Here is a 25,805-nt window from a genome sequence, read left to right as displayed (position 1 = left end):
TTCCACTACCTCCTTAGGTAACCCCTTCCAGTTCTTCACCACCCTACTAGTGAAAAAGTTTTTCCTAATGTCCAACCTAAACCTCCCTCTCTGCAACTTGAGACCATTACTCCTTGATCTGTCATCTTCTACCACTGAGAACAGTCTAGATCCATCCTCTTTGGAACCCTCTTTCAGGTAGTTGAAAGCAGCTATCAAATCCTCCCTCATTCTTCTCTTCTGCAGACTAAACAATCCCAGTTCCCTCAGCCTTTCCTCATAAGTCATGTGCTCCAGCCCCCTAATCATTTTTGTTGCCCTCCGCTGGACTCTCTCCAATTTATCCACATCCTTGTAGTGTGGGGCCCAAAACTGGACACAGTACTCCAAATGAGGCCTCACCAGTGCTGAGTAGAGGGGAATGATCACATCCCTCGATCTGCTGGAAATGCCCCTACTTATACAACCCAAAATGCCATTAGCCTTCTTGGCAACAAGGGCACACTGTTGACTCATATTCAGCTTTTCGTCCACCGTAACCCCTAGGTCCTTTTCTGCAGAACTGCTGCCCAGCCATTCGGTCCCTAGTCTGTAGCAGTGCATGGGATTCTTCCGTCCTAAGTGCAGGACTCTGCACTTGTCCTTGTTGAACCTCATCATATTTCTTTTGGCCCAATCCTCTAATTTGTCTAGGTCCCTCTGTATCCTATCCCTACCCTCCAGCGTATCAACCACTCCTCCCAGTTTAGTGTCATCTGCAAACTTGCTAAGGGTGCAGTCCACACCATCCTCCAGATCGTTAATGAAGATATTGAATAAAACCGGCCCCAGCACCGACCCTTGGGGCACTCCACTTGATACCGGCTGCCAACTAGACATGGAACCATTGATCACTACCCGTTGAGCCCGACCATTTAGCCAGTTTTCTATCCACCTTACCGTCCATTCATCCAGCCCATACGTCTTTAACTTGCTGGCAAGAATACTGTGGGAGACTGTATCAAAAGCTTTGCTAAAGTCCAGAAATAGCACATCCACTGCTTTCCCCTCATCCACGAAGCCGGTTATCTCATCATAGAAGGCAATTAGGTTAGTCAGGCATGACTTGCCCTTGGTGAATCCATGCTGACTGTTCCTGATCACTTTCCACTCCTTTAAGTGGTTCAGGATTGATTCCTTGAGGACCTGTTCCATGATTTTTCCAGGGACTGAGGTGAGACTGACTGGCCTGTAGTTCCCTGGATCTTCCTTCTTCCCTTTTTTAAAGATGGGCACTACATTAGCTTTTTTCCAGTCGTCCGGGACCTCCCCCGATCGCCATGATTTTTCAAAGATAATGGCCAATGGCTCTGCAATCTCATTGGCCAACTCCTTTAGCACCCTCGGATGCAGCGAATCCGGCCCCATGGACTTGTGCTCGTCCAGCTTTCCTGAATAGTCCCGAACTACTACTTTCTCCACAGAGAGCTGGTCACCTCCTCCCCATACCGTGCTGCAGAGTGCAGCTGTCTGGGAGCTGACCTTGTCTGTGAAGACAGAGGCAAAAAAAGCATTGAGTACACTAGCTTTCTCCACATCCTCCGTCACTAGGTTCCCTCCCTCATTCAGCAAGGGGCCCACACTTTCCTTGACTTTCTTCCTGTTGCTAACATACCTAAATAAACCCTTCTTGTTACTCCTAACATCTCCGGCTAGCTGCAACTCCAAGTGTGATTTGGCCTTCCTAATTTCACACCTGCATGCCTGAGCAATACTTTTATACTCCTCCCTGGTGTGAGAGGAGGGTTGGGACTCCAGATTTGGATAAGGGATGCAGCTCCCCTTTAACTCCCTGTGTGGGTGGGAGTGACTGTTCTTGGAGGTGCAAGAGGGAGCATGAACTGTTCTAGGCTTGGTCTGGACTTAAAACTTGTACCAGCATAGCTACCTCAGTCAGGTGTGTGGAAAAACCACCTCCCCCAGCCACAGACCAGTGCTCACAAACCCCTCAGTGTAGACGTAGCAATGCTTACAGAAGAAGGCTTCTCTTGCATAGCTAATATTCGGAGAGTTGGCGTTCCTGTACCAATAGAAAGACTCCTGTGGATGTACACTGTGTTTATGCTAAGGGGCTATGCTGGCATAGCTATGACAGCATGGGCTCTGTAGTGTACACACTGCACTAGTTTCTCACTCTGGCATTCTGTAAAAAGCAAACTTTGTGTTCTCTGAAGCCATCAGATCTGGCTGACTTCCTCCCCCACATCTGCTGAGTACAGGAAACCCATTTGTCACTTGGGCAAAACTGCACTTTAAAAATATCACTAGCCGGTAAGATTTCATCGATAGCGGTAATGAATAAAGACAGTTCGTAAAGACACACTTAAAAGGAAGCAATAGCTGGAGTAAAATCCCTGTCAAGAGGAAGGCCTTACCTCACTGAGTAGCTGCCTGATTTAGGGTAGGGAATTTGACCCATCAAAAAGTAATTGGTCAGTTGACCTGTCAGGCACTGGTCAAATATTCTAAAACTCTAACTTATTGTAGTACTCTTTTTTGGTTAGTAAGACTTTATGGTCTCCAGTAGGCTCAGCCTTCAATACTTATGCATAATTACAAAAAAAAGTTACTTTAGCTATTTTAACTCAGAAAAATGCAAATTATGATGAAGTTTTAAAACACGAAAGTATGGCACCATGGTGCAATCAGAAGGGTAGGGTAGGCTGCCAACTGTTCTTGCTGGAATATTTGACAGTATTTGACTGTGGTCAAACATGTTGCCAAGCCTAATCTCATTCTAATCTAAGATCCAAAGTATTACCTTCCCAGACTGGATGAATAGGCAGCATGGTGGCGTAACATTTCTTGTTGATAAATGCAAAACATGTTGAAGGAAAAATCTGAACTCCTTCACCTGGTGGGTGTAAATGAGCTGCCCCCAGGAAAGGGACTTGAATGTCATTGTAGACAGTGTAGTTCTGCTCAATGTGCAGCTGCAGTCAGAAAAGCAAATAATGCATAAAGAGTAGGATAGTGAGTAGTCAGAGAATATTCTAATGCCTTTATCTAGTAGGTGGTGCAGCCTCATCTGGACGCTGTGCGGTGCTGAGAACCTCATAACAGATAGGATACTGAAGAACTAGAGGGGGTTCAGAGAAGAGTATTGAGAATGATTGATGGCCTGGAAAGTTCTCCTATGAAGAGAGACTGAAAAGACTGGGCTTGTTGCCTAAAGTAATGACTGAGTGAAAAGATAGATCCTCTTTTCAGCTTTGAATTTCCCACCTGTCAATTTGTGATCAGACTGTGGAGCTCTGTGCCACAGTTCTGCCTTGAGTTGTTGAAGCCAAGAACTCAGCAAGATTTGAAAAGGGATTGGACACTTATACAGCTAACAATAATATCCAGAGTTGTAATTGATAACAAGTGTTGTGGAAGGGGATATTGAACCCCCTGCTTCAGGTCTTTAGACAATCTGTAGCTACCAGTGACACGTGTGAGCCCTAGGTGGGGACCGATATCCCTCATCTGCTACTGCGGGATTCTCATCCACTCCTCTGCAGCATCTGGTGCTTGTCAAGATGCATCTTGGTTCTGATCCAGTCTGTCCGTCCTGTGTTTCAGTCGGAGTAGCTCTAGTTAGACAAGGGGAAATGTGACATCTTTGACATTTAATAATGATATATGTTCTTATTTCTCCTTATTCCCACTTTTCCAGTAATTGATGGAAGGTAGCTATGTTGAAGCGGAAGGCATAGTGTGGAGGGGAGTATGGCTTTCTCCTCAAAGATGACTCCAACTTAGTTCTTAAGCTTCCTTGTCATTGATAGTTTTATTGCAGAGATTGGGGCCATCACCATGCTCAGAGACCCCAATAGCCTAATATAACATCACTTACGACTGCTGTCGCAAACCATATGTCCTCTGTGGAATTGTATTGTTCAGTGAAAGCTCGTAGAGTGCTCTGCTGTTGCCAGATATGATTGTCAGTCATTGCTTCTCTCCTCCAGCTCTTAATGTTCTAGCCAAAGAGGTAGTTATAGTGATTCTAGAAACCAGCTTCTGGGTCGGGTTGACTGAGATGAGCTTGTAACACTCAAAAGGCTGATGCAGCTGTGTAACAGAGGCTGTGTGAGTGAGTGAAGCTTGTGGTTCTGTATAATGACACATTCCAATGGTAAGCTGTTGCTAGGGGCAGCGTTCTCAGCTGGTTTCATCCTCTTCTCCTCTTTTGCAGCTCATCCTCTTTGGGCTCAGCAATCAGATGGTGGTGACGTTCAAGGAGGAGAACACCATTGCTTTCAAACATCTGTTTCTGAAGGACTATGTGGATGGGTCGGAGGACACATACGCTGTCTATACGCAGAGGGACCTCTACGATCACATGTTCTACGCCGTGGAGAAGGTGAGAGGAGGAGCGCACTGGGGTCCTAGGAGACCTAGGTGGGCTGGGCCAGGAAGCCATTGGTAGACCCCTGTGTGGGTGTATCCACATTTGATCCACATACAAATCCACAAGATTTGTATCCACGTCTGATCCGCAAACATGGTATGCGGATATCTGTGGATACAAAGTGGCTATCTGCAGATTTTTCAGGGCATTAGCCTTTGGGTTGAGCAGAGTGAGGGAGGAGTGGTGTGGGGCTCGGACAGAGGACTCTCCATGGCCCATAGCAGAGCATTGCCGACGTGGGGGCTTTGGGGCAGGGTGGTAAAGTCTCCTCCTTCCCCAGTACCTGGCCATTCCTAACGAGACAATCGGGCGCTACGCCTACGTGCATGGGGAGTGCAGCGGGAACCAGTCGGCCCTCATGCTGTGCCAGCAGTACTATCGCAAAGGGCAGATCGACCCTGCCAATGACACTTTCAACATCGACCCCAAGATCATCACAGGTAAGTAGCCCCAGGCTGCACGGTACTTCTGGGTCCCTGGAGTGCCGTCAGGCTCCCTGATGGATCTCTCTGCTGGGCCCCATGGGCTGGTGCTTACTACTGCCCACTCAGCTGTGTGCTCACCCTGGCCTTGTGAGTATCAGGTGGTGCCCAAGCTGCATGGCAGCTGAAGAGGTGGCAACAGGCATTGACTGGCTGGCAGAGTTGAGGGTTTAGTTGGGTAAGGTGGCAGTGCCCTGCGAAGTGTGGGCTTGCTGTCTGTGCCCCTGTCTCTACCTAGGCTTTTGTCCTGCACCTCTCCGTGGGGTCTTCACACACCTTGGTGCGGGGGAAAAGTGAGTGCCAGTGGCTTATAGCCCCAGTGGTGCCTGGGAAGGGAAGTGCCCCCAAGGCCTTGCTCAGGCTAAATCCAAGGTGGTGGGTGAGCTCTCTTTTGGCAGGTGAGTTCCCTGGAGCCTTGCTGTGGCCTCTGGGGGGGAGGGCAGGGGTGTTTGCTGGGAGTGCCTTAGGCAGGCATTGTCTGTTGCACCCAACCTGTGATGGCTGCTCATGGCGTAAAGGGACAGATGCCATGCTAAAGTGATCTGTAAACATGTGAGGGGTGGGTTGGCTTAGACTAGCTCAGGAGTAGGCAACCTATGGCACACGTGCCGAAGGCAGCACGCGAGCTGATTTTCAGTGGCGCTTACACTGCCCGAGTCCTGGCCACCAGTCCGGGGCGGGGGCTCTGCATTTTAATTTAATTTTAAATAAAGCTTCTTAAACATTTTAAAAACCTTATTTACTTTACATACAACAATAGTTTAGTTATATATTATAGACTTATAGAAAGAGACCTTCTAAAAACATTAAAATGCACGCGGAACCTTAAATTAGAGTGAATAAATGAAGACTCAGCACAGCACTTCTGAAAGGTTGTCGACCCCTGGACTAGCTCCTGCCTCTTGTTTGAAAAGCAGGCTTAGGTGCTTGTTCTCTGCTCCTCTCTGGCTCCATCCTGGGGACAGGGCTGGTCCCTGATGTGGCAAATGGTGCCATTGTGTGTTGGGGGGGGGGCTTTCCTTGCTGCTGGAAGGTAGGGGAGGGGACAGTAGGCCCTGTTTGGGTGCTGGCTGGGCTGCTTCTCTGAGGACAGCTTCCCCTTTCTCTGCAGACTGCCTGGGTGTGGACCCCATGGAGAGGATGCCCTGGCCCCTGCAGCCCCACCCCAGCTACCGGAACGTCACGCTCAAGTTTCACAAGTAAGTGCCTTATCTCTCCAGGCATGTTGTGCGTGAGGTGGGGTCTCTTCTATTACCAAGGGCAGTGCACGGCTAACTGCTGAAAACAGGAGATGCAGTCAAAGCTAGAGTCGCTGGCAGTGTTACCTGGGGGAGGTGTCTCTAGAAGCAGTTTGGCTGGGACAATGTGTGGGTTGAAGAGTATTGGCTCTTGCACTTGCTACGGGGTGTAGGCTGGGATTCCCGGTGTGGCTGGGAGGGAGTCCTTGTTTATTGCCCCGAACCAAAAGGGGCAAACAAGTTGCTGAGCACGGGAAGGGGGCTAGACTTGTTGCTGGGAAACTATTAGGGAGCAGAAAGGAGTGAAACTGAGGCAGTGGCTGGGTCTGATGCTGGTGGAGGGGAGACCTTGTTAGTTCCCTGGCAGCATTACCTGGGGGGCAGTACATGCAGCATCATGTGTGGCTTCAGCTCTTTGAAGTTTCCTGCTGCGATGATTCCAAATCTAGGGCCTTTGTAGTAGAAACAGCCTTCTTCATGAAAAGGGTCACTGGACAGAGATGAATCAACTTCCTTAGCCAGAGGGGGAGAGTCACTTGCTTGAGCTCAGTTCCTCAAGTACATACAGGTCTGACTTGCTTCTGTGGGCCCTGCCAAGCCAGCACCATCTCCCACCACAGCGTCACTCAGTTCCTGTCGCAGAACTGTGCAGTGTGCTGCAGATGCCTAGTGAGGCACAGCCCCCGCCCCCAAAAGCCTTATCTGAGTAGACAAGACAAACACAGGATAAGAGAGGAACAGGCATGGGGAGGGAAGTGATGTGACTCTCCCAAGGTCACCAAGCAGGCCAGTGGCAGAGTCCCAGGCCGGTGCTTTATCGGCTAGACCACACTGCATGCAGAATTATTACTAAGGGCTTGTCTACACTAACTGGGGGTTCGATGCACAGCGATTGATGCGTCAGTGGTCGATTTAGCAAATCTAGTGAAGACCCACTAAATTGACTGCCCGTGGACTCCTGTACTCCATCTGAACAAGAAGTGCAAGGGGAGTCGATGGGAGAGCGTCTCCAGTCGACATAGCGTAGTGTGGACCCCGCGGTAAGTAGATCTAAGTATGTCGACTTCAGCTATGTTATTCACGTAGCTGAAATTGCGTAACTTGTATTGATTTTCCCCCCTGTAGTGTAGACAAGGCCTGATGAGTGTAAGAGGCAGAAGCCCTGCAGCTGAGGGGTGAAACCGTAGGGTGCAGCAGGGACAACCTTCATATTTCTCAGTGAGGCAACCTGGGACTGGGAGTGATGGAGAGTGAGTGAGGGACTGAAAGTGGCTAGGCTCTGTGGCAGGGTAAAGGCATGGGTTGGAGGGTGAGAACTTAGGTGAGCTGGCTGGCAGGGTCGAGTTGGTGGGCGGGGCGGGGAACACTGGTGGGCTGGCTGGCAGGGTCGAGTTGGTGGGCGGGGGGGGGAACACTGGTGGGCTGGCTGGCAGGGTCGAGTTGGTGGGCGGGGCGGGGAACACTGGTGGGCTGGCTGGCAGGGTCGAGTTGGTGAGTAAGTGGGTGTGAGCGGGGGAGACATGTGGGTGGGCTGGTTGTTGGCACTGGGTGCTGATAGGGAGACAGATGTGCTGGCCCACTGGCTGATGGTAAGTTGGTGGGAGGGGAGACAGGTGTGGAGGCTGGCAGAGCCAAGTTGGTGTGTGTGTCGGGGGGATGACAGGTGTGGGGGCTGGCTGGCAGGGCTGAGTTTGGGGGACACTGGTGGGCAGGCTGACTGGCAGAGCAGAAGCCTTAGTTGAGCAGAACAGTTCAGTATCCTAAAAAGCTTCTGATCTTGTTCAGTGGCTCCTAGGGACTCGAGGGTGCTCAGCTGGGCTCTGAAATGCTGAATCAGCTATTCTCATTGTTCCTGTGCCCTAGGTCCCTCTTTCCCCTTCCCCTTGCGTGGGCTCTGGGGCCTGTTTCAGCCTGTGCTAGCACAGTGGCATTGTTGCTGCATTGTCTACAAGAACTTCTGCTTCCCCGGTGGTTACTCAGCATGCTGCTAAATCTGGGGACTCAGCAGTTGAGAGACCACAGCTGCCAGGATCTGGCTGAGCTCTGGAAGACAGTGTGATAGGGACCTAGGAGCTCTGTGCTGTTGAGGATGTGTGCAGTGACCATTGTGTAATGTGAGCGAGCGCAGGGTTGGGGAAGATACCACCAGCTTGAGCTGAAAGACATACGTCCTAGTTCTAGCAGGACGAGTCTGAAGGTGATGGCTCCCTGTCGAATTGAACTACGGGTTGGGGGGCGAGGGGGAATGCTTCCCACGCACTAACAAGCAGGAGGTGGTGTTGGTGGGGAGAGGCGGCTCAGAAGGTGCCCACCTGTTAGGTCCATGGCATTATTTTTAAAGGTACAGCTGTGCTGCAGCGGGGAGGTGTGACACATGCGCTACTCAATTTAACACAATAAAAACAGCAGTGTGGCCACTGTGGCCTGGGTGGCGGCTCAGGCTAGCTGCTTGAGCCGTACGTAGGATCTTGGTTGCGGTTGTACTAGGATGATTAGCCTAAGCCACGGTGGCCACGCTGTCATTTTTAGGCACTAGCTCGAGCAGAACTAGTGCACATGCATCTACCGAGGTGGAAATTATACCTCCCAGCTGCAGTGTAAAGACATTACCTTGGTTTCTGTTTAGGCTGTGTTATCTAGTGGTTGGGATGGAGCAGTGAGTCAGAAATCTGGGTTCTGCTCCTGGCTCTGCCACTGCTCCCTTGATTTCAGCTAAGTTGCTGTTTCCCCATCTGTAAAATGGACAAACACCTGCTTCTTATGGGAGGATGGCCTGTGTAACCTTGGGCTGAAAGGGGTTGTATGGTGCTGAGTTTCTAGCTGTGAAGAGCCGTTCCCTTTTGAAGCAATGAAATGGAACGTACCACTCAGAAGCCATCCTGTTAGTCTGATCATTGTCTCCTGCAGGCTCATTAACGTCACCATCCAGTTTAAACTGAAGGCCATCAACATCCAGACGATCATTAACAATGAGATCCCAGACTGCTACACCTTCACCATCACTGTGAGTAACCCCGGCCCAGCTCTGAGGCAGGGCTGCCGAAGGCCTGCCTGCACCAGAGAAATACATAGCCAGGACTCCCCTCAGGCAGCTGCAGCCCTGGGGAAGCATGAGCGTTAGAGATGGACAAGCCGTTAGCCTGCACTACCTTCTTCCTGGGAGACCACCCCACAGCCTGGTCGCTCTTGCTGTCAGGGAGCGCTTGCTCTTGAGCAAGGGAGCGGTCAGGCTGAATTCCTCCAAGCAACGTGCAGGTAGCACCTTGGGCTGTGTCCCTGGGGTGGTGAGCAGCCATGACATAGGAGGAGGGAGCCAGGGAGGAGGCCAAGGTTTCTGGCTGTGGTGCAGTTCTAGCGGGGGTCTCAGGTGGAAAGCCACTGTGAAAATTGCCCTTGCTCCACAGTGCCACCTGCTGACTCAAGTGATGGAAAAGTCTGCTGCCGCTCATTCTTTTTAGCCCTGCAGAACCAGCTCAGGAGCTGGATTCCAACTGGCTTGTGAGCCAAGAACTCTTCCCAGAGAGCCAGCGGGAGCCCAACTGGGCTCCCTGAGCCTGCGGGGCTGCCAGGTGCACCCTCTCTGCATGGCTGCTATCTGAGCAGGTTCTCCATCAGAGGGTCAGCGTGAGACCCAGCTGTGCTGCTGGCAGAGCAGGACTGCAATAAGGGAGAGTGAGAGTCCTGCACTGGGAGCAGGGCTGGTGAGGACTTAGCCAGGAACCTCTCTGGCTGGATATCCCATCCCCTCCTTGCTGTGCAGTAGCAGTCTTCCTCTTCCTTCACCAGATCACGTTTGACAACAAGGCTCACAGTGGCCGGGTGAAGATCAGCCTGGACAACAAAGCTGACATTAAAGAGTGCAAGGACCCCAGCATCTATGGCCGAGGTAGGGGATGGGAAGGGCAGACAGAACTGGGGGCAGTCTTCCTCCTCCCTCCTCCCCCGCTAACCGGAAGGGCCATTGGTGTGGCTGTGCTAGCGCTGCTGTGAACCATTAAGGCCTGTCCATTCTAGACATTCCCTTTCACAGCAACTGTGACCTCGCCTCTGGGCTGTGCTTTCCTCAGCTAGATCTCTGCCGGGGGATGATTTGGGCAGGTGGAGGGATCTGTTCAGCAGTGTTGGAGTGATCTCTAGGTGATGTGACTCAGGGCAGGTGTCCATGGAAGACCATGCACTACTCCTGTGATCGGAGCAGACATGCTTACTCCTTACTTCCACATAACTAAAATCCTGGCTTCAGGATGGGCACTGGGTATGACCCCTGCTGTCTAGCAGGCTGATGATGGTGGCTGCTCTCTGCTGGGCGTTCTAGGCTGGTGTGGCATGTGGGCTCTGGGCACTGCTGGCTCCATTCTCAGACCCTTGAGCGCTCAGCTCTTGTGGAGGAGCCTGTCTCCTTATCTGCTTCTCCTGCACTGGGGCTCTCCCACACTGTACTCTGGGCTCCGCTTGGCCGCCCTGGTGTTACCTTGCTGAGGAGATCCACTGCCTCTTCCAGGAGACAACACCTTCCGCATGTTCTTCGACGTGGCTGTGATCCTTGTTTGTGTGCTGTCCTTCATCCTGTGTGCCCGCTCCATCATCCGGGGCTTGATACTGCAGCATGTGAGTACAGGCCTAGCCTGCTGGGCTGAGTGCAACTGGGCGCAAACATCAGACTCTGACAGCACAGCCCCTTGCACTCCTGCAGCCTCTCAGGAACAATGGGCCTCCACTTGGGTGTAAGGCTGTGCTTGCTGCAGCGATCCCCTTTGAGGATTGGTCTCTCTGGCAGGAGGGAGGGTTCCCAGGGCATCTCCTATGAATCCCTTGGGGCACACAACTACTGAATAAGGATGAGGGCCATGGGCACCTCTGGGGAGGAAATGGCTCAGCTGTCAGAGGCTGGAACCCGCTGTCCCCAGCTGAGTTGCACTGGAGGTGAGCAGAGCATTAGACCAGTGAAGTGAGAGAAACATGGTGAACTGCCCTGGTCAAAAGGGCAAATATGAATTTTATTTTGAGCCAGATGAAAATCTCACTCTCCTGGAGCACTGGGCAGAGCTGGGAGTTTTGCTTTGTCTATTTCTCCCTCTGCAAGGGTGAGGATTCTGGGAGATGGGGGGGCCCTGCTACTCTCACTGGGGCCTTCTCTGCCCAGCAGCCATGTTCTAAGCCAAACATCCCCAAGGGACTCTTGGGAGTTCACCTCAGTCCCCTGCCTGTGGAGCTTTGTCCCTGCTGCTGGTCCGTCACTGCACTCCATTCTGCTTGCAGGAGTTGGGCCATTTCTTTCAGAGACGTTACAACCAGGACGTCTGCCTGTCAGACCGCATGGAGTTTGTGAATGGCTGGTATATCCTGCTGGTGGTGAGTGATGTCCTGACAGTGTCCGGGACCATCATGAAGATCGGAATTGAGTCAAAGGTGAGGGGATGTACAGGCATCCGTTCCTGTGTGTGCTCTTCCCCCTCTCCCCCATGGGGCTGTGCCAGGGAACCCTCCCAGAGAATCTCTCTGGCAAAATATCTCCTCTCCACCCTGGGAATGCTGCCAGGGCAAGGACACTGGCAGGGTGTGCAGGGCCACTGGAAGGCCACACCTTTGATCCCAGTGAGTGGCTGCTCTTCTCTTATGGCTGGGGTGCTGGGATTCCTCCTTGCCCCTCCCTGATAGGATTAGGGGCAAGGACCCTGCTCAGCCAGGCCAGAGGAGGAGAGGAAGGTGCTGGTCCTCTGGGAGTGCACCATTTGCCCCCTGCTAGAGCTGTTAATAGCTGCAGTCTGAGGGGATTTGCACCGAGGAACTAGAGGAACCAGCTCCCTAGCGGCCCCAGGGCACTCATTGGGAGTGAGTCATAAAACAGAGAGGCAGCCAATAGTCTCACTGACAGGTGACTTTGGCTGTAGGGCTGGCAGCTTGCTGGGCATGGAGATCCCAGCCTAGGTGCAGATGTGGGCACTGCCAAACCACCTGCCTTGGGGTCATGTTCCCTCCTAACTCAGAGCTGTTTGTAAGATCAGTGCAGTAATCATGTGGCTCTGTAGCCTCCTGAAGAGCTTGAGGCACCATTTGCCTGGTCTGTTCCCAGCAGGGAGAGAGGGACAGGGAAGGACCAACTCTGAGACTGGGTGGCCCAATAGCTGCATATGGGTGCCGGATTGCTGCTGTCCCCATGCTCTGTAGTGGGGGAATGGAGTGTTGTCCTGGTCTGCGCAGATCCATACTGGGCCCTGAGTGACGATCCCCCTCCAGTGTACAGCCCCTCCCTGCCACAGACCGTAAAAATCGGGCGTAGGGGACTCCAGGCACTAGGTCCTCATGCCAGGTCTCTGTCTAGTTTAAAAGGGCCCGAGTGGCTTCCTCCTTTCCCTTGGGAAACCATGTCAGGTACCTAGCCAACCCTGTCCTGATCCTGAGCCCATCCTGTCCTGGCCCTTGGCCCATCCCAAAAGGGACCCCTGCCTGGGTTAGGACTGACAGACTGTGCTGTTGTCCTGGAGCCAGGCTTGGGAGTCATCAGTCTCCTCCTCTCCCCTCTGATTGGTCCTGTTGCTTTTTGCTGACCTGCCTTCCCCTCGCTGCCTCCTGAGAGCACAAGGTGTCGGGCCTGGCAGTGCTGGAGCTGCCCGGTGAGGAACTGTCACCTCCCCACTCCAGATGCTGTGAGGCCTTTACTGATGCAGCCCTTTTCCAATCCATCATGTTCCAAATGCATAATGGGATGCGTGCTGCCCTCAGCATCTTGTATTGCTGCTCCTTGGGCTCCCCTGTCCACCTGCCGGTAGCTGTCAGCTGGGTTCTGCTCCCCTGGCTGTAATGGATTCATAGATTCCAAGGGCAGAAGGGACCATTGTGATCATGTGGTCTGGCACAGGCCAGAGAACTTCCCCAGAGCAGAGCTCTTAGAAAAACATCCAATCTTGAATTAAAAATTGCCAGTGATGGAGAAACTGCCACAACCCTTGGTGGAATGGTGGTGAGTGATGGGTAGTCTGGGACACTAAGCACCTAAGCTCATGTTAATGATGGGAGGCACATTTGCTGTGAGGGGCGGGGCCAGGGCCGCCTGATGTGTCTGTGTCTGTCGGCAGAACTTTGCCAGCTATGACGTGTGCAGCATCCTTCTGGGCACCTCCACTCTCCTGGTCTGGGTCGGGGTCATCCGCTACCTCAGCTTCTTCCAGAAATACAATGTGAGTGATGCCTGCATGCAGATGCACACAGCATGTAGCGAGAGAGCTCTGTCCCAGTGAGTGGCAACACTGCCCGAGGTGCTATATTCTGCTCGAAGTGAAGGCCTGGGCAGACTTTGCCCCCTCAACTCTGACCTACAGCATGCCACTGCATCTCCCTAACCCTGGCTCTTCTCTCACAGCTCTGCCGTTGCCCCTCAATCCTGACTTGCAGCCATGCCCCTATGATTCCAGATGGCGTGCACCCTTCCCTCAGCTCTGCCAGTACCCCTCAGTGCTGACTTGCAACCCCCCGCTATTCCAGCCCTGCTCTCTCAGCAAACAAAATGGAGCAATTCAGTGGAAACCTGTTGTGCTAGCTAATGCTCTGTCCACTCCACATAAGTGCTTCGAAAGGATGGGACTTCCAATGCTCCCTCTGAGAATCATTTTGCAGCCTGATCGTTAGCCCTGATACTCCGCTCCATTGCCCTGTGATATCATGCCATTGCACTTGCTCCTCTTCCTGGGCCACCTAAAAACCCCTCCTCCCCTGGGTTGAGATGTCCCTCCTAGGAGCAGCCTCTGCCACAGTAGACACTGGGGTCTCCCCAGCTATGCACACTCAGCTCCCTGAACCTTTCCTCTGGAGGATCTCTGCTGGCCTGGGGACAGGACTCGGTCCCAGGTGCTGTTTCTGCAGGAAAGTTTCTGGCAAGACTTAATGCCTCCCTGCTCCATGACTTGATGCCACTGCACGTTCAGCACAGAGTAGCTGTGGCCTTGCTGGCTGCCATGCAACGCTGAAGGCCTCTGTTGCATCTACTGCCTCCTTTCCCAGACCTTTGTGCAATTATTATTGCTCCCATCTGATCTCTGTGTGGTGACTGATCCCATCATCCCTTGGGGATACCAGTTCCATCATGGTGTCCCCTTTGGCATTGCCTGCTGATGCTGGGTGCCCTGGTGGAGAGTCCCTGCACTATTAGTGTTTCACAATCGCATCTGTCTCCCCCAGATTCTCATAGTGACCATGAGGGTCGCCCTCCCCAACGTGATCCGCTTCTGCTGCTGTGTTGCTGTCATTTACCTGGGCTACTGCTTCTGCGGGTGGATCGTACTGGGCCCATACCATGTCAAGGTACCACGGGGCACTGTGCCATGTCAGAGTTGGTTGGGGAGACCAGGTCTGCAGCTGGGAGTGTTGGGGGCACTGTACCAACTGAGGGGTCAGACTGTGTAGCTAGGAGCATGGGGGGACTGTACCATGTTGTGGGGTCCGGGGAGGGACTAGGTCTGGCTAGGGGCATTGGGGAGGGGACTGTATCATGTTGGCAGGGGGAGAGGGGCAGGTCTGGGTGGCTAGTAGCATAAGGGGGCAGGTCAGTGTGTCTAGGAGCATTGAGGAGGGGACTGTACCATGTTGGGGGGCCAGGTCTGTGTGGCATGGGGCACTGGAGTCATGCCTTGGAATACCACCCAAGCAAAGTCCCCAACCCAAGCCAGAGATCCCAGAGCCTTGGAGTCCCCCGCTGTGCTGGTGGTAGGTCTGCCCTGTAAAATGGCAATAACTCTCCAAGCACTGCCCTGCATTAGGGGAGAACACAGCCAGTCTTGATTCCTATCCCAGTCCCTTCAATGCGGGGAGATCCATAAGGGAACCTCCCAGTGGAAACAAAATGCAGGGGACACCTCAGCCCTTCCCCCAACCCAACTGGCATCGGCCTCTCCTTGCGCCGTGGGTAGCAGCAGCGAGGAATCACCCTCTGTCCTATTGCACTGTTTAGTGTAGCAGCCTCACCTGCTCCAGACCCTATGCTGCAACAGAACCTCTGGCCCATGGCTTGGCTTGGCCTGGCTCTGCCGGAGTCTCTGCTCCTGGTCAGGCAGCACCAAGCAGTGGGTGGTGAGAGAGGCATGAGGCAAGCAGGAAATGGGAGCCCTCAGGGGCCTGCTCCTGTTCCTGTTGCTACCCTGCTGGGGGATGTTGGCTAGCCCCTTCCCCTCTCTGCATCCATTTGGGAAAGGGGGCTAATGGCTGGATAGAGCTTAGGGCCCTTTGCTATGAAGGGGGATGATCTGCCTTGGTGGTAGCTCTGCTGCCACTGAGCCTAGATGGTCACGCAGCGCTGCTCCAGCTCCCCATGTGGCTTTGCTCCAGGGTTTGCCTGGCCATACCTGTACTCAGGGGCTTGGCTCTCTCTGCCCTATGTGCAGTTCCGCACCCTCTCCATGGTGTCCGAATGCCTCTTCTCCCTCATCAACGGGGATGATATGTTCGTGACCTTTGCTGAGATGCAACAGAACAGCTACCTGGTGTGGCTCTTCAGCCAGCTCTACCTCTATACCTTCATCAGTCTCTTCATCTACATGGTGCTCAGCCTCTTCATTGCACTCATCACCGGCTCCTATGAGACCATCAAGGTCAGTCTGGGGAGTGCTGCCTTCCGTGGGCTGCAGGCTTGTCAGAGCCCGAGAGCCATGTCCAACCTCCATGAAATGGACCTTGTCTCAGGTTCCCTCAGCCACCTCCATCTTTAGGTGGAGCACGGCATGTTGGGAGGCGACACCCTCCCAGCAGGGAGTATTGTGAACTCCATGGGCTGCCCTTTTAGAATGGTGCCAACAGTGGGCTTAGTTACCCAATGACAGGCGCGTGGGGTAGGACACACCCCCTCCCCCTGGCCTGGCTGCAGCTGGCAGTCATCGCCTGGGGACATGGTTTGGAGACAGCTTTGCTTGACACCATAAACACTTGTGTGCCTGAGCCAGCCTGTTCCCAGTACGACCCATGGGCTCCACCAATTTAAATTAGAAGTGGCACCACCTCTGGTCCCTCCGGCCCTAGCACGTGTGGCAGTGCTGCCAGTTCCCTGTTGCTGCCAGCCCTCCGAGGGCAATGGGGAAGGGGAGTGAGGGCCCTGGAGCCTGCCATCATGGGTACTGAGTTGGGAAGTCCTCTCTGGGGAGGCGTTGGCTTTATCTTCAGTTCTGTGGAACTTTTCCTTCTAGGCCTGGACAGAGCTGTCCCTAGGGTACAGCAAATAGGTGCGACTGCCACAGGCCCCATGCTTTGGGGGGCCCCTGTGCTCCATACGTGCTGACTCTGGGGTGCTCATTACCCACTGGCAGCTAAGCTCTCCTTTCCCCTCCCCAGCGCCTCTCACCTGCTGGTGGCCCTGCTGATCTTTCCTCCCCCTCCCTCCCTCCCAGAGCCTCCCTTCCACTTCCAACAGCTGTTTCGCTGTGTCCCGGTCGTCTCTGGGAGGGAGGGGGAGAAGTGGGGACTGGGTGCACTTGGGGGAAGGGCGGGAAGAGGTAGGGTGGAATGGGGGTTTGAGGGAAGGGGTGGAATGGGGGTGGGAAGAGGCAGGGCAGGGGTTTGGGGGAAGGGGTGGAGTCGGGGGTGGGGGCTGATTTGTCCTGGGCCTTGCACCCCCACAGGACAGCCCTGGGCCTGGAACATGAGCAGCGTGGGCAGCATAGGGCAAGCTTTCCCTAGGCTGCACCGGGACATGGCAGGGCTGCCTGTGAGGTGAGGGGGTTGTTTCTGGCCCATCAGATCCTTGGCCTCTGCTAAGATCATCAAGGTCTCTGTTAGGCCATGGTCAAGACTCCAGCATGCTCACACAGGCCCTGACCAGCCCTCAGAGCCATTAGTGCCTTGGATTGGCTCCCCCTCCCAGTGTCCCCAAGAGCTCCCTTGCTGCTGAGAGGAAGTAGGAGCTTCTGGAGGGGGGTTATCAGTCCAGGCTTGGTGGACAGGCAGCCTGACTCCTCTCTGTCCATTTCTGCAGCACCAATGTGAGGGAGATGTGCCCATCACACAGCTCCACATGTATATTGCCGAATGCAAAGACAGCCCAAGGTCTGGCAAGTTCCGCCGTGAGAGCAGCTCCTCCTGCTCGGTTTTCTGCTGCTGCGAGCGGTACGTATGCAGGGCGGGAGCCAATATGCTCCTAGGGCTGGACCCAGCAGGATGGGCTGGACCACTCTGCTCTAACCCCATTCCAGTAACTCTCTAGGGTCAGAGCTGCGGGTGGCTGTTAGGAGGGGTGTGGGGGGGGCGTGTGTGTGTGTGGGGGGGTCCCCATGTACTAAGCAGATAAGTGAACTGCACGTTGTACCCTGGTCAATAGAAAGGACTTTAGAACACGCTTATAGATTTAGCAGTAGTAAGTTACCAGGACCGGCTGGTGTTCTCCCAAGAGTTCTGAAGGAACTCAAATGTGAAATTCAATTCAGTCTTACTAACAGTGGTATATAATCTATCACTGAAACAAGCCTCTGTTTGAGATGATTGGAAAGTAGCTAATGTAACGCCGATTTCTAAAAAAAAAAAAAAAAAGGTTTACTGGCCAGGATCACTTCTGGAGCTTAACTTCAGCACTGGGCAAGTTGGTAGAAACCGTGGTAAAGAATAGAATTATCTGACACACAGAGAAACATGATGTGTTGAGAGAGCCAACATGGCATTTGTAAATAGTGAGGCGTGACTATGAGGGGTCAGCAAGCATGTGAATAAGGGCAAGCCAGTGGATAGTGTCTTTCTGAAAATCCAAGGTCCTACCAATGGCTCTTAAGGGACTAAGTTGCTATGGGATAACTGGTAGGCAACCTCACAGATCAGTCACTGGTTAGACGATAGGAAGCCAAGTGTGGGAATAAATGGTCAGTTTTCAAAATGGAGAGAGTTAAACAACGGGGTCCCCCAAGGATCTGTACTGGAACCTGTGGTGTTCAACATATTCATTAAAGATCTGGAAAAGACATTAAATAGTGAAGTGGCAAAGTTTGCAGATGATACAACATTATTCAAGATAGATAAATCCAAAGTAATAGTCTGGAAAAAATAATCCCAACTACATCCATATACTGATGGGTTCTGAATTAGTTGTTACCACTCAAGAAACTTCAGCTCAATGCACAGCAGTAGGCAAAAGTGCTAACAATGTTAGGAATTATTAGGAAAGGAATAGAAAATAAGACCGAAGATATCATCATCCACTATATAAATCCAAGATGTGCCCACACCTTGACTTCTGTGTCCAGTTCTGGTTGCCCGATCTGAAAAAGGGTATAGTGGAACTGGAAAAGCTTCAGAGAAGGGCAACAGAGATAATAAAGACTATGGAATGGCTTGCATGCAAGGAGAGTCTAAAAAGATTAGGGCTATGCAGCTTATAAAAGATGATTAAGGGGAGATATGATAAAGATCTGTAAAACCATGAATGGTGTGGAAAAAGTGAAGAGAAGTATAGCAAGGGACTGTGGGTTGGGACTGAGGGGCACTGGCAGAGATGGGATAGCAGGGGGCTGTGGGTCAGGAGTGAGGGGCACTGGCAGGGCTGGGATAGCCGGGGGCTAGAAGTCAGGACTTGGGGGGACCAGGAAGCCTGTAATCTTAACAAATGTATTAGTCCTTTGCTTTCATGAGCTCCATGTCAAACTACTGGCAGGAGCATACTTAGAGCCTAGAGATGGGAGGCAGCTCTTGAGTCCTTCCCCAGCTGTTCCCTAGGACTTGGGATGGAAAGGGACATCTGGACAGATTGTTCTGTCTGGGTATAAAAGGTCCTCCTCAAACATCAGGCTAAACAGCAGCTAGGTCAGTAACTAGCAACCTGCTGAAGAACCTCCTGGCCCAGCTGTTTCTCTGCAGCAGGCATCACTGCATGGGGAAGTCCTCAGCACAACATGCTGTGCAGATCAGCTCCCGCTTGAGCTGTGCAGCAGGCAACAGGCTGGTGGGAGGGACATGATGCTTCCAGATGTTGCAACTGTTTGTTTATGGTGCAGGTCAGTCCTCGTGCAGCTCTGAGCTCCGCTGTGCTGCATGGCAGCCTCACGGCCGGCTCTGCCCTGGGGTTGGATTCCCCCTGCCATCAGCATGCCCGTTGGTGCATGTGCCAGAGGCCAGCCACTGGCTGGGGCTGTACTGCTCACACAGTGTCCTCTGCTCACCCTGCAGGGCTCCACTGCAAGACAACACACTGGTGGTGAATTGACAACGCAGCTGCGGGAGAGCCTGATCTGTGTACCTGTGCGGGAGAGCGCTGTCTGCTGTACTGCTGGGGAACTGAGCCTGTACATGGAACTGCCTGGAGGGGATTGGTCATGGGGACAGTCCCAGCCCTGCGACCGCATCCACTGGCAGCTGCCTCCCTGGCTGGACTCCAAGGACTAGTAGCAGGAGTGGGGCTGTGTGGCCCCCAAGCAGAGACATGGGTGAGCTCTGTCCACCAAGATGAACCCTGGATCTGCTGAGTCAGCGCTTAGCCTATAGCACTAGCTGGGCTCTGCTCAGTGTGTGCTGGCCACATGGGCTGGAACCTTGGGCCACAGCTTTTATGTAGCACCCTTTTTTATTTACCTTCTGGCTTTTACCAGGCTGTGTGATCCGGGAGGGGGGAGGAAAAGGGCTGAGGACCCCCCTTTGTCACCGCCTTGGGTTGGAGGGGGGAGGGGAAATGGTGTGGTTCTTCACATGGAGCCATGCAAAAATGGAACCTGAATGAGATGAGCACTGCAGTGATGCCAGCACTCCTGTCCCATGGCAGTGCCATCCCTCAGCAGAACCCTCCCTTGTCCCTTGCAGCCTGGGTCCCAGCAGAGACTGCTGAGTTTATGTAGCGGAAGGAGTTCCCCTGATGGAGCCCTTCCTCCCTTAGGCAGGGGAAGCCCAGCTTTGCAGTGGGCTAGGAGAGTTCGGGAAAGATACTGCTGTCCAGACCTTGTTGCTGCTCTTGACCCCCCCCCCCCCAGTTGGGAACTGGTGCCATCCCAGGGCTGTGTTCTGGGTACTCTGTCATTCTGCATCTTGCCTTTTCCAGTCTCCGCTCTCTTCTGACTGCTGGCCTGTCTGCTGCAGAGATGCCCCACTGAGGGCATCACTGAGTTGCACTGTGCTGGGTGCTGTTGGCAGCCTGGACACTTGATAGGCTGGGTTTAGTTTTTGAAGGTGTTTTTAAAATGTTTTCAAGCTGCCTCTTCTCCCCCCCCCCCCCGCCCCCAAATGCCATGCCTGGGGGGGAGGTGGGGAGGGGAGGGCTGGGCCTTTCCTGCTGCCTCAGGATGTTTAAAAAAGCCTTTTGGGCCTTTATCTTTTGTCTACATTTGTTAACTTTAGAAACAGTCTGCTCTCCCCTGTTCCTACTGGAGGTCTCCTTGGAGGAACAGAGAGTTGGGAGGGGGGTATGGCTTCTGCCTGCTGATGAGGGAGGGCATGCTGGGCTGGGGCCTTGCACAGACCTCTTCCACCTTGAATGTCTGGCAAAGCCTTGGCCTGGTCTACACGGGGGCGGGGGGGGGGGGGGAATATCTATCTAAGATATGCAACTTCATCTATGAGAATAGTGTAGCTGAAGTAGATGTACCTTAGATCGACTTAGAATCACTTACTTCGCATCCTTGCGGTGCGGGATCGACAGCCACCGTCGACTCCATTTCCACCTCTCGCCTTGGTGGAGTTCCAGAGTCGACAGGGAGCGCATTCGGGGATCTATGTATCGCGTCTAGAGGAGATGCGATAGATCGATCACTACCCGCTGATCCGGCAGGTAGTGTAGATGTACCCTAGGGTTCTGCACCAATCCCTTCCTTTCCCAAGGGCTGTGGCTCTTGCTCTCTGATGTCACAATTCTGCTATACCCCAAGCCCTTCAGAATCCTCCAGTGCAGAGAAGAGGGGAGCCCTGGTTTCTGATGGAAATGCATGTGGGAAAGGACAGGTTCTTTCCGTGCCAGCAGCAGCATAGCCCCAGGGCCCTTTTCTAGTCACCTTGCAGTTTTAATACTTTTTAAATCATGTGTTTTTTAGGACTCACTGCCTCTCCTGTGCGTTGTTTGCAGCCAGGCAGTAGTGTGTGTGCTGAGAATGGCTGCTGGCTAAGCCTCTGTGGGGTCAGATCCTTCCCCTTGGGCCTTAGAGGGGTGTGGCCAGCATCCACAACCAGGGAATAACTCTGAATCCTCAAGGTCTTGGCCTGCTCTTTGTTCTAAATCCCTCTCACATTGCCAGGGTCTCTAACATCCCCACAAGTGGCAGCAGAACCTGCCTCCCCTGCACACAGCCTCTCCACTCTGTTTGGCTTGTGCTGTTGCTGGTGAGCACCTGGGCCAGGCAGTGCAGCTGCCCCTCCCCAGAGGGCTGGCAAACAAAGGAAAGTGGACTAGGAGACCTCCCTTCCCCACCCACTCTCTGGGGTGCAGCCAGCTCTGGTGTGAAGACCCCTAACAGCTGCAGGTACAAAACAGGCAGATGGAAAGGTGCAATATGAAGGAGATGGCAGTGGTGGTGATGTGTAGTGCACACATAGTTACATGCTGTAGTGAAAAGTGGGACGTGTCCACACTGGGTGTAGCTACACATCAGTGAAAGGCTATGATGGGGGAGGCCAAGCCTTTCCCTGCAGCTGGAGACTTTCCCTGCAGTGGAGGAATGGCAACAGCAGCAGGACATTACCCTGCTAAAAATAGCCATGTAGCTAGAGAGGCACAGCTTGGGTGAGTAGAGCTGTGTGGGCTGTCTATCCGAGTACATATCCACCCCCTTCAGGTGTGTCTTTACCCACCTAAGCCTTGCCTCACAGTCGGCACTGTTTATAGCCACGTGAAGGGGGCTACACGCTGCTGAGCGATTGGGGCAACGTCGACATACCTTTAATGGTTTTAAGCAGCCTCTGTTCCTTTAAGGCCATGTAGCTAAAAGCACAGTCGGGGGAGTTTGTGCCTCTGGTACCCAGAGAGAGCCCCCATAATCTATAGCTGGGCACAGGGACCAGATCTCCTTAGGCTTAGTGCCCCCCATCTCCCCTGCAGCATTGTTCAGCTTGTGCTCCAGGCCCTGGCTGCCTGTTATCGGTGCCAGAAAGTCAGGTCTGCCACCTGCCTTTTGCACTGGGCACTCACTGGCCTGCTGTGCGGAGAATGAGCTATGGGCCAGCCCTCCACTCCCAGCACCAAATGGAGCTTGTGTCCTATACAGACTGGGAAGGCCCCCAGGGCTGGGTGTGCTGGAGCCCAACAGGAGTACCTGTGAAACGGGGGGTGGACAAATTGGTAGCATCTGGGCTGTCTTGGGACAGACTTGGCAGCATCCTGCCTCCACCTCCAGTGAAATCACAGGCCTATCCACCACACTGAATTCACTTACAGCCTGGAACGCTGCAGGAAAGGGTTTCCAGCAGGGTCAGGGCTGTGGGATGGCAGCAGCACTAGAAGTATTTAAATCTTCCTCTGGCAGAGCCCCCCCACTTAGGAAGCTGGCACCTCAGGCTTTGGAGGGTGTTGGTGTTGGGGTCAGTGTAGCCCTGCTTTGGAACTGGCCTGCAGCCCCTCTCCCTGCTCAGGGCTGTTAGTGCTGGTGATGTCAGTAGTACCTGCTGAATGCCCAATATGAATCCCCATGAAGATGAGTGTGGCTCGGAGCCAGCCCTGGTGTTGGTAGTTCAGATTGTGTCTGTCAACGAATTGTGCTTCAATCAGACTGTTGCCCAAACCCTGGTCAGCTCACACTGCAGCAGGCAGCTGGTTTCTTAGAGGCCTCCCTGCCTGTTGGCTTCTCCCAGCAATGCCATTTGTGCAGCATCTCAAGTGGCTTCCCCTCCCCACTTGCTTAGGGTGCGGCGCTCTTCCTATTGACTGGCAGGAGGCCGAGTGGCTTGTACATGTTTTGTTTGGCTTGGAGCATTGCCACCTGTGCTCAGCTCCTGGTGTCCCAGGGTTGCAGTGGCTCTGTCCACACTCTGTGAAAACCCTGCACTCTGGACTGTGGGTGCTAGACCCAGGCTGCATGGAAGAAAAGGTAAGAGGGGTCTCAGGGCTGGGCCTCCTTTCCCATGGGTGTGCGCTGACCATTGCTGCTCTGTTGGGAGCAGAGTTAAACTGACAGGAGCACTTTTGAACAGCTCCACTGGCCCTTCCACTAGGGTGTCTATTCCCCCCTGCTGAAGGGCCTGGTGCACAGCTGGCCTAGGCCCTAGCCACTGCTACCTGTAATCTGTCGTCTCTGTGGCTGGCAGAGGCCTGTGCTGCTGGAGCTGGCTGAAGGGGCTGTTTATATTGCTCTGGATGTGTTGTCTCGTGGGCTGTTGGACAGGACAGGTCAAGGGCATGTTTTGTAACAACAGAAGCAACTGTTCCCCTCTGGAAGCTGGCACCGTGACAGCTCAGCATTATTACTCTCTCTTGGAAAGCTCCACTGAATACCTGCCTTCTGCAGCCTGTGCTGTCCCTCTGCTGTCTGCATGGGCCACTGCTGTTGGGGAGGAAGGGGGCCCTGTCTCTTCTAACAAGCTCATTGCATTCAGCCCTCTCAGTAGCTCCACATGGCTGTCTGCCCCCTCAGTGTAATGGGCTCATGTGTCAAACCCCTTCACCCCACTCTGTGGCTAGCATGTGGCCCTGCTAATAGTGCCAGCAGCTGAGCCTGGGTCTGTTTGTCTGTACAGGATGCACCTGTCATAGCCCTGCTGTAGAGCCAGGACTGCTGTGCTGGGGACAAATTTTTGCCATGCGTGTCTCCCCTACACCCCCCAAGCACAGGGGCTGTCACTATCTGCATTGCTGCTGGGGTGATGAGCTTATTACAAGCATCTTTGTCTTCCCCCAGTACCAACTCATCAGTGCAATGATGAGGCATCTTTCAGTGCTCCAGCTATAGAAAATGATCTTGGCTGCTGCCTGCCTGTCAGTTCATGCAGCCCTTTCCTCCAGGGGTTGGCAGCGCTGCTAATTTGTGACTTTAATGTGAGCCTTGCAATATTTGGTGTGCCTCCCCCCGCCCCCCTTCCTTAAACTCACAGCATCATGTGCTGTCAGGGGAATCTCAGCTTTTGTTTTAAAGAGTTTCTAGCCTTCCTCGTTGTGGAGAAAAAGCCTAAAGGCTCAGAGACCAGCATGTTTTGTGAAAAACCCTAAGTCAGAACCCTCTTGATGTGGGGGGACAGACTGATGATTTTTGAAGGTGTATGTGTGTTGGTGAGGAAGGAGGCCACACTGGGTTGGGAATGGACCTTTTTCATTAGTACATCACTACAAACTCTATGAAGCTCTATCACGCACCTATGTCTTGGAGTGTCACCTACCCCTGACCTTTCACCTGCTTTCCTGGTGACGTGGGACCAGAATGCTGTCTGTGCCACAGACATGCACAGGCACACTGGGGGCGCTGTAGAGCTGTCACCACACTACACCCTCAAGCCAGATACGGCTGTTTGGCAGCTATTGTAATGCTGCTGCTGCTACTACTACACTAACTGCCCAGTGCCTGAAGCCTTCAGGTGTGCAAGGATGCACCTGCCTATGGACCTCTCTCACTTTTGGCAAGATGTTTGTTTGGATTGGGCTGTGAAAGCTAAAGCAGCCCCTGTACTTCTGTTTGTGGCGGTGGGCAACGCTAAGGCTGTGGGATTGGTGTAAAGAGTGCAGCAGGGTAGTCACTGGCAATTGATAAATAAAGGCAATCTTGGAGAAGTGGCTGTGTTCTCTGGTGGGGATGTGCAGCTGCCTTGCTTCTTAAGGGCAAATTGCACCAGCTTTGGCTTCAGGGAGAAGTGAGTTGTCTTTTTTTTAACCTCCCCTTACATAACTTAAAATCATGGGTGCAGCTCGGTAAGTTCTGTGGTGCCTTGAAGCGCTGTGCAGAGGCCAACAGCACAGCCCACGGTCCTCATGGCAGTAACAAAGTGGTATCTGCTGTCCAGGACATATTTACAGCCAGCCTGCATCACTGTCTGTCTACACTAAACTGCCTTGTGCAACCCAGTACATGATCATCTATGTATGTATGAGGCATGAAAAAAAGTCTTGTCACCACGGTGATTTTTGTTTGTGTCCCTCAAACAATAAGAGCCTCTTTTAAAAGCATTAACTTCTGGATCATACAAAGCTTGTCTGATAAGGTCCCCTCTCCCTGAGCATGTCAGTAGAGGCATGTGGAAGCCTGGGGGTTTGTTGAGGTTGCTGGCTCTGGGGCAGGTCATGACCCCTTTATGTAGGAAGTCCTGAGTGGCTTTGTCCCCATGGCAAGACACCTCCTTGGCAACAAAGTAATAGCTACAGCCTGAGGGTAGCGACTAAAGAAGAGTTGCAGGTCAGTGGATAATCAGCTGAACATGCGCTCCTTGTGTGCTACTCTGCTCCAAAGGGCTAATATAATCCTGAGCTGCATAAATAGGGGCCTTTTAAGTAGGAGTAGACCGGATATTTTATGTCTGGATTTGGCAGTGGGGTGACTGCTGCTGGAATTTTGTGTCTGGTTCTGCTGTCTGCAATTTAGGAAGGATGCTGACAAATTGGAGAAGGGAAGAGAAGAGCCATGAGAAGGATTAAAGGATTAGAGAATATGCTATTGATCAAGCTCCTTGAGTCTATTTATCATAACAGATGAATAAGAGGTGATATGATTCTAGTCTGTAAGTACCTACATGGGGAACAACTATTTAATAAGGAGCTCTTAAGTCTAGCAAACAAAGGTATACCATGCTAAAATGGCTGGAAGTTGAAGTTAGACACAT

The 25,805-nt window shown here is 52.9% G+C and overlaps 1 protein-coding gene across 3 annotated transcripts in view; it reads left to right on the top strand.

Moving 5' to 3' along the window:
- MCOLN1 (mucolipin TRP cation channel 1) overlaps positions 1–24,762 on the top strand; it is a 30,451-nt gene extending 5,689 nt beyond the window's left edge. For 2 of the 3 annotated variants that reach the window (XM_039514183.1, XM_039514182.1), the window contains 12 exons: positions 4,196–4,363; positions 4,692–4,851; positions 6,005–6,092; positions 9,039–9,135; positions 9,918–10,017; positions 10,633–10,739; positions 11,391–11,540; positions 13,208–13,309; positions 14,307–14,429; positions 15,506–15,712; positions 17,086–17,216; positions 19,260–24,762. In XM_039514183.1, coding sequence (XP_039370117.1) covers positions 4,196–4,363; positions 4,692–4,851; positions 6,005–6,092; positions 9,039–9,135; positions 9,918–10,017; positions 10,633–10,739; positions 11,391–11,540; positions 13,208–13,309; positions 14,307–14,429; positions 15,506–15,712; positions 17,086–17,216; positions 19,260–19,296 — 1,470 coding nt within the window. In that variant the 3' untranslated portion in view covers positions 19,297–24,762. The remainder of the gene's footprint in view (positions 1–4,195; positions 4,364–4,691; positions 4,852–6,004; positions 6,093–9,038; positions 9,136–9,917; positions 10,018–10,632; positions 10,740–11,390; positions 11,541–13,207; positions 13,310–14,306; positions 14,430–15,505; positions 15,713–17,085; positions 17,217–19,259) is intronic. The other variant, XM_039514184.1, reaches the window with a different exon arrangement.
- The last annotated feature ends 1,043 nt before the right edge of the window (positions 24,763–25,805 follow it).

This window comes from Mauremys reevesii, linkage group 25 (assembly GCF_016161935.1).
Source record: "Mauremys reevesii isolate NIE-2019 linkage group 25, ASM1616193v1, whole genome shotgun sequence".
Taxonomy (NCBI): domain Eukaryota; kingdom Metazoa; phylum Chordata; order Testudines; family Geoemydidae; genus Mauremys; species Mauremys reevesii.
The sequence above is the reverse complement of the archived record's forward strand: the minus strand, read 5'-3'. Positions and strand labels throughout refer to the sequence as shown.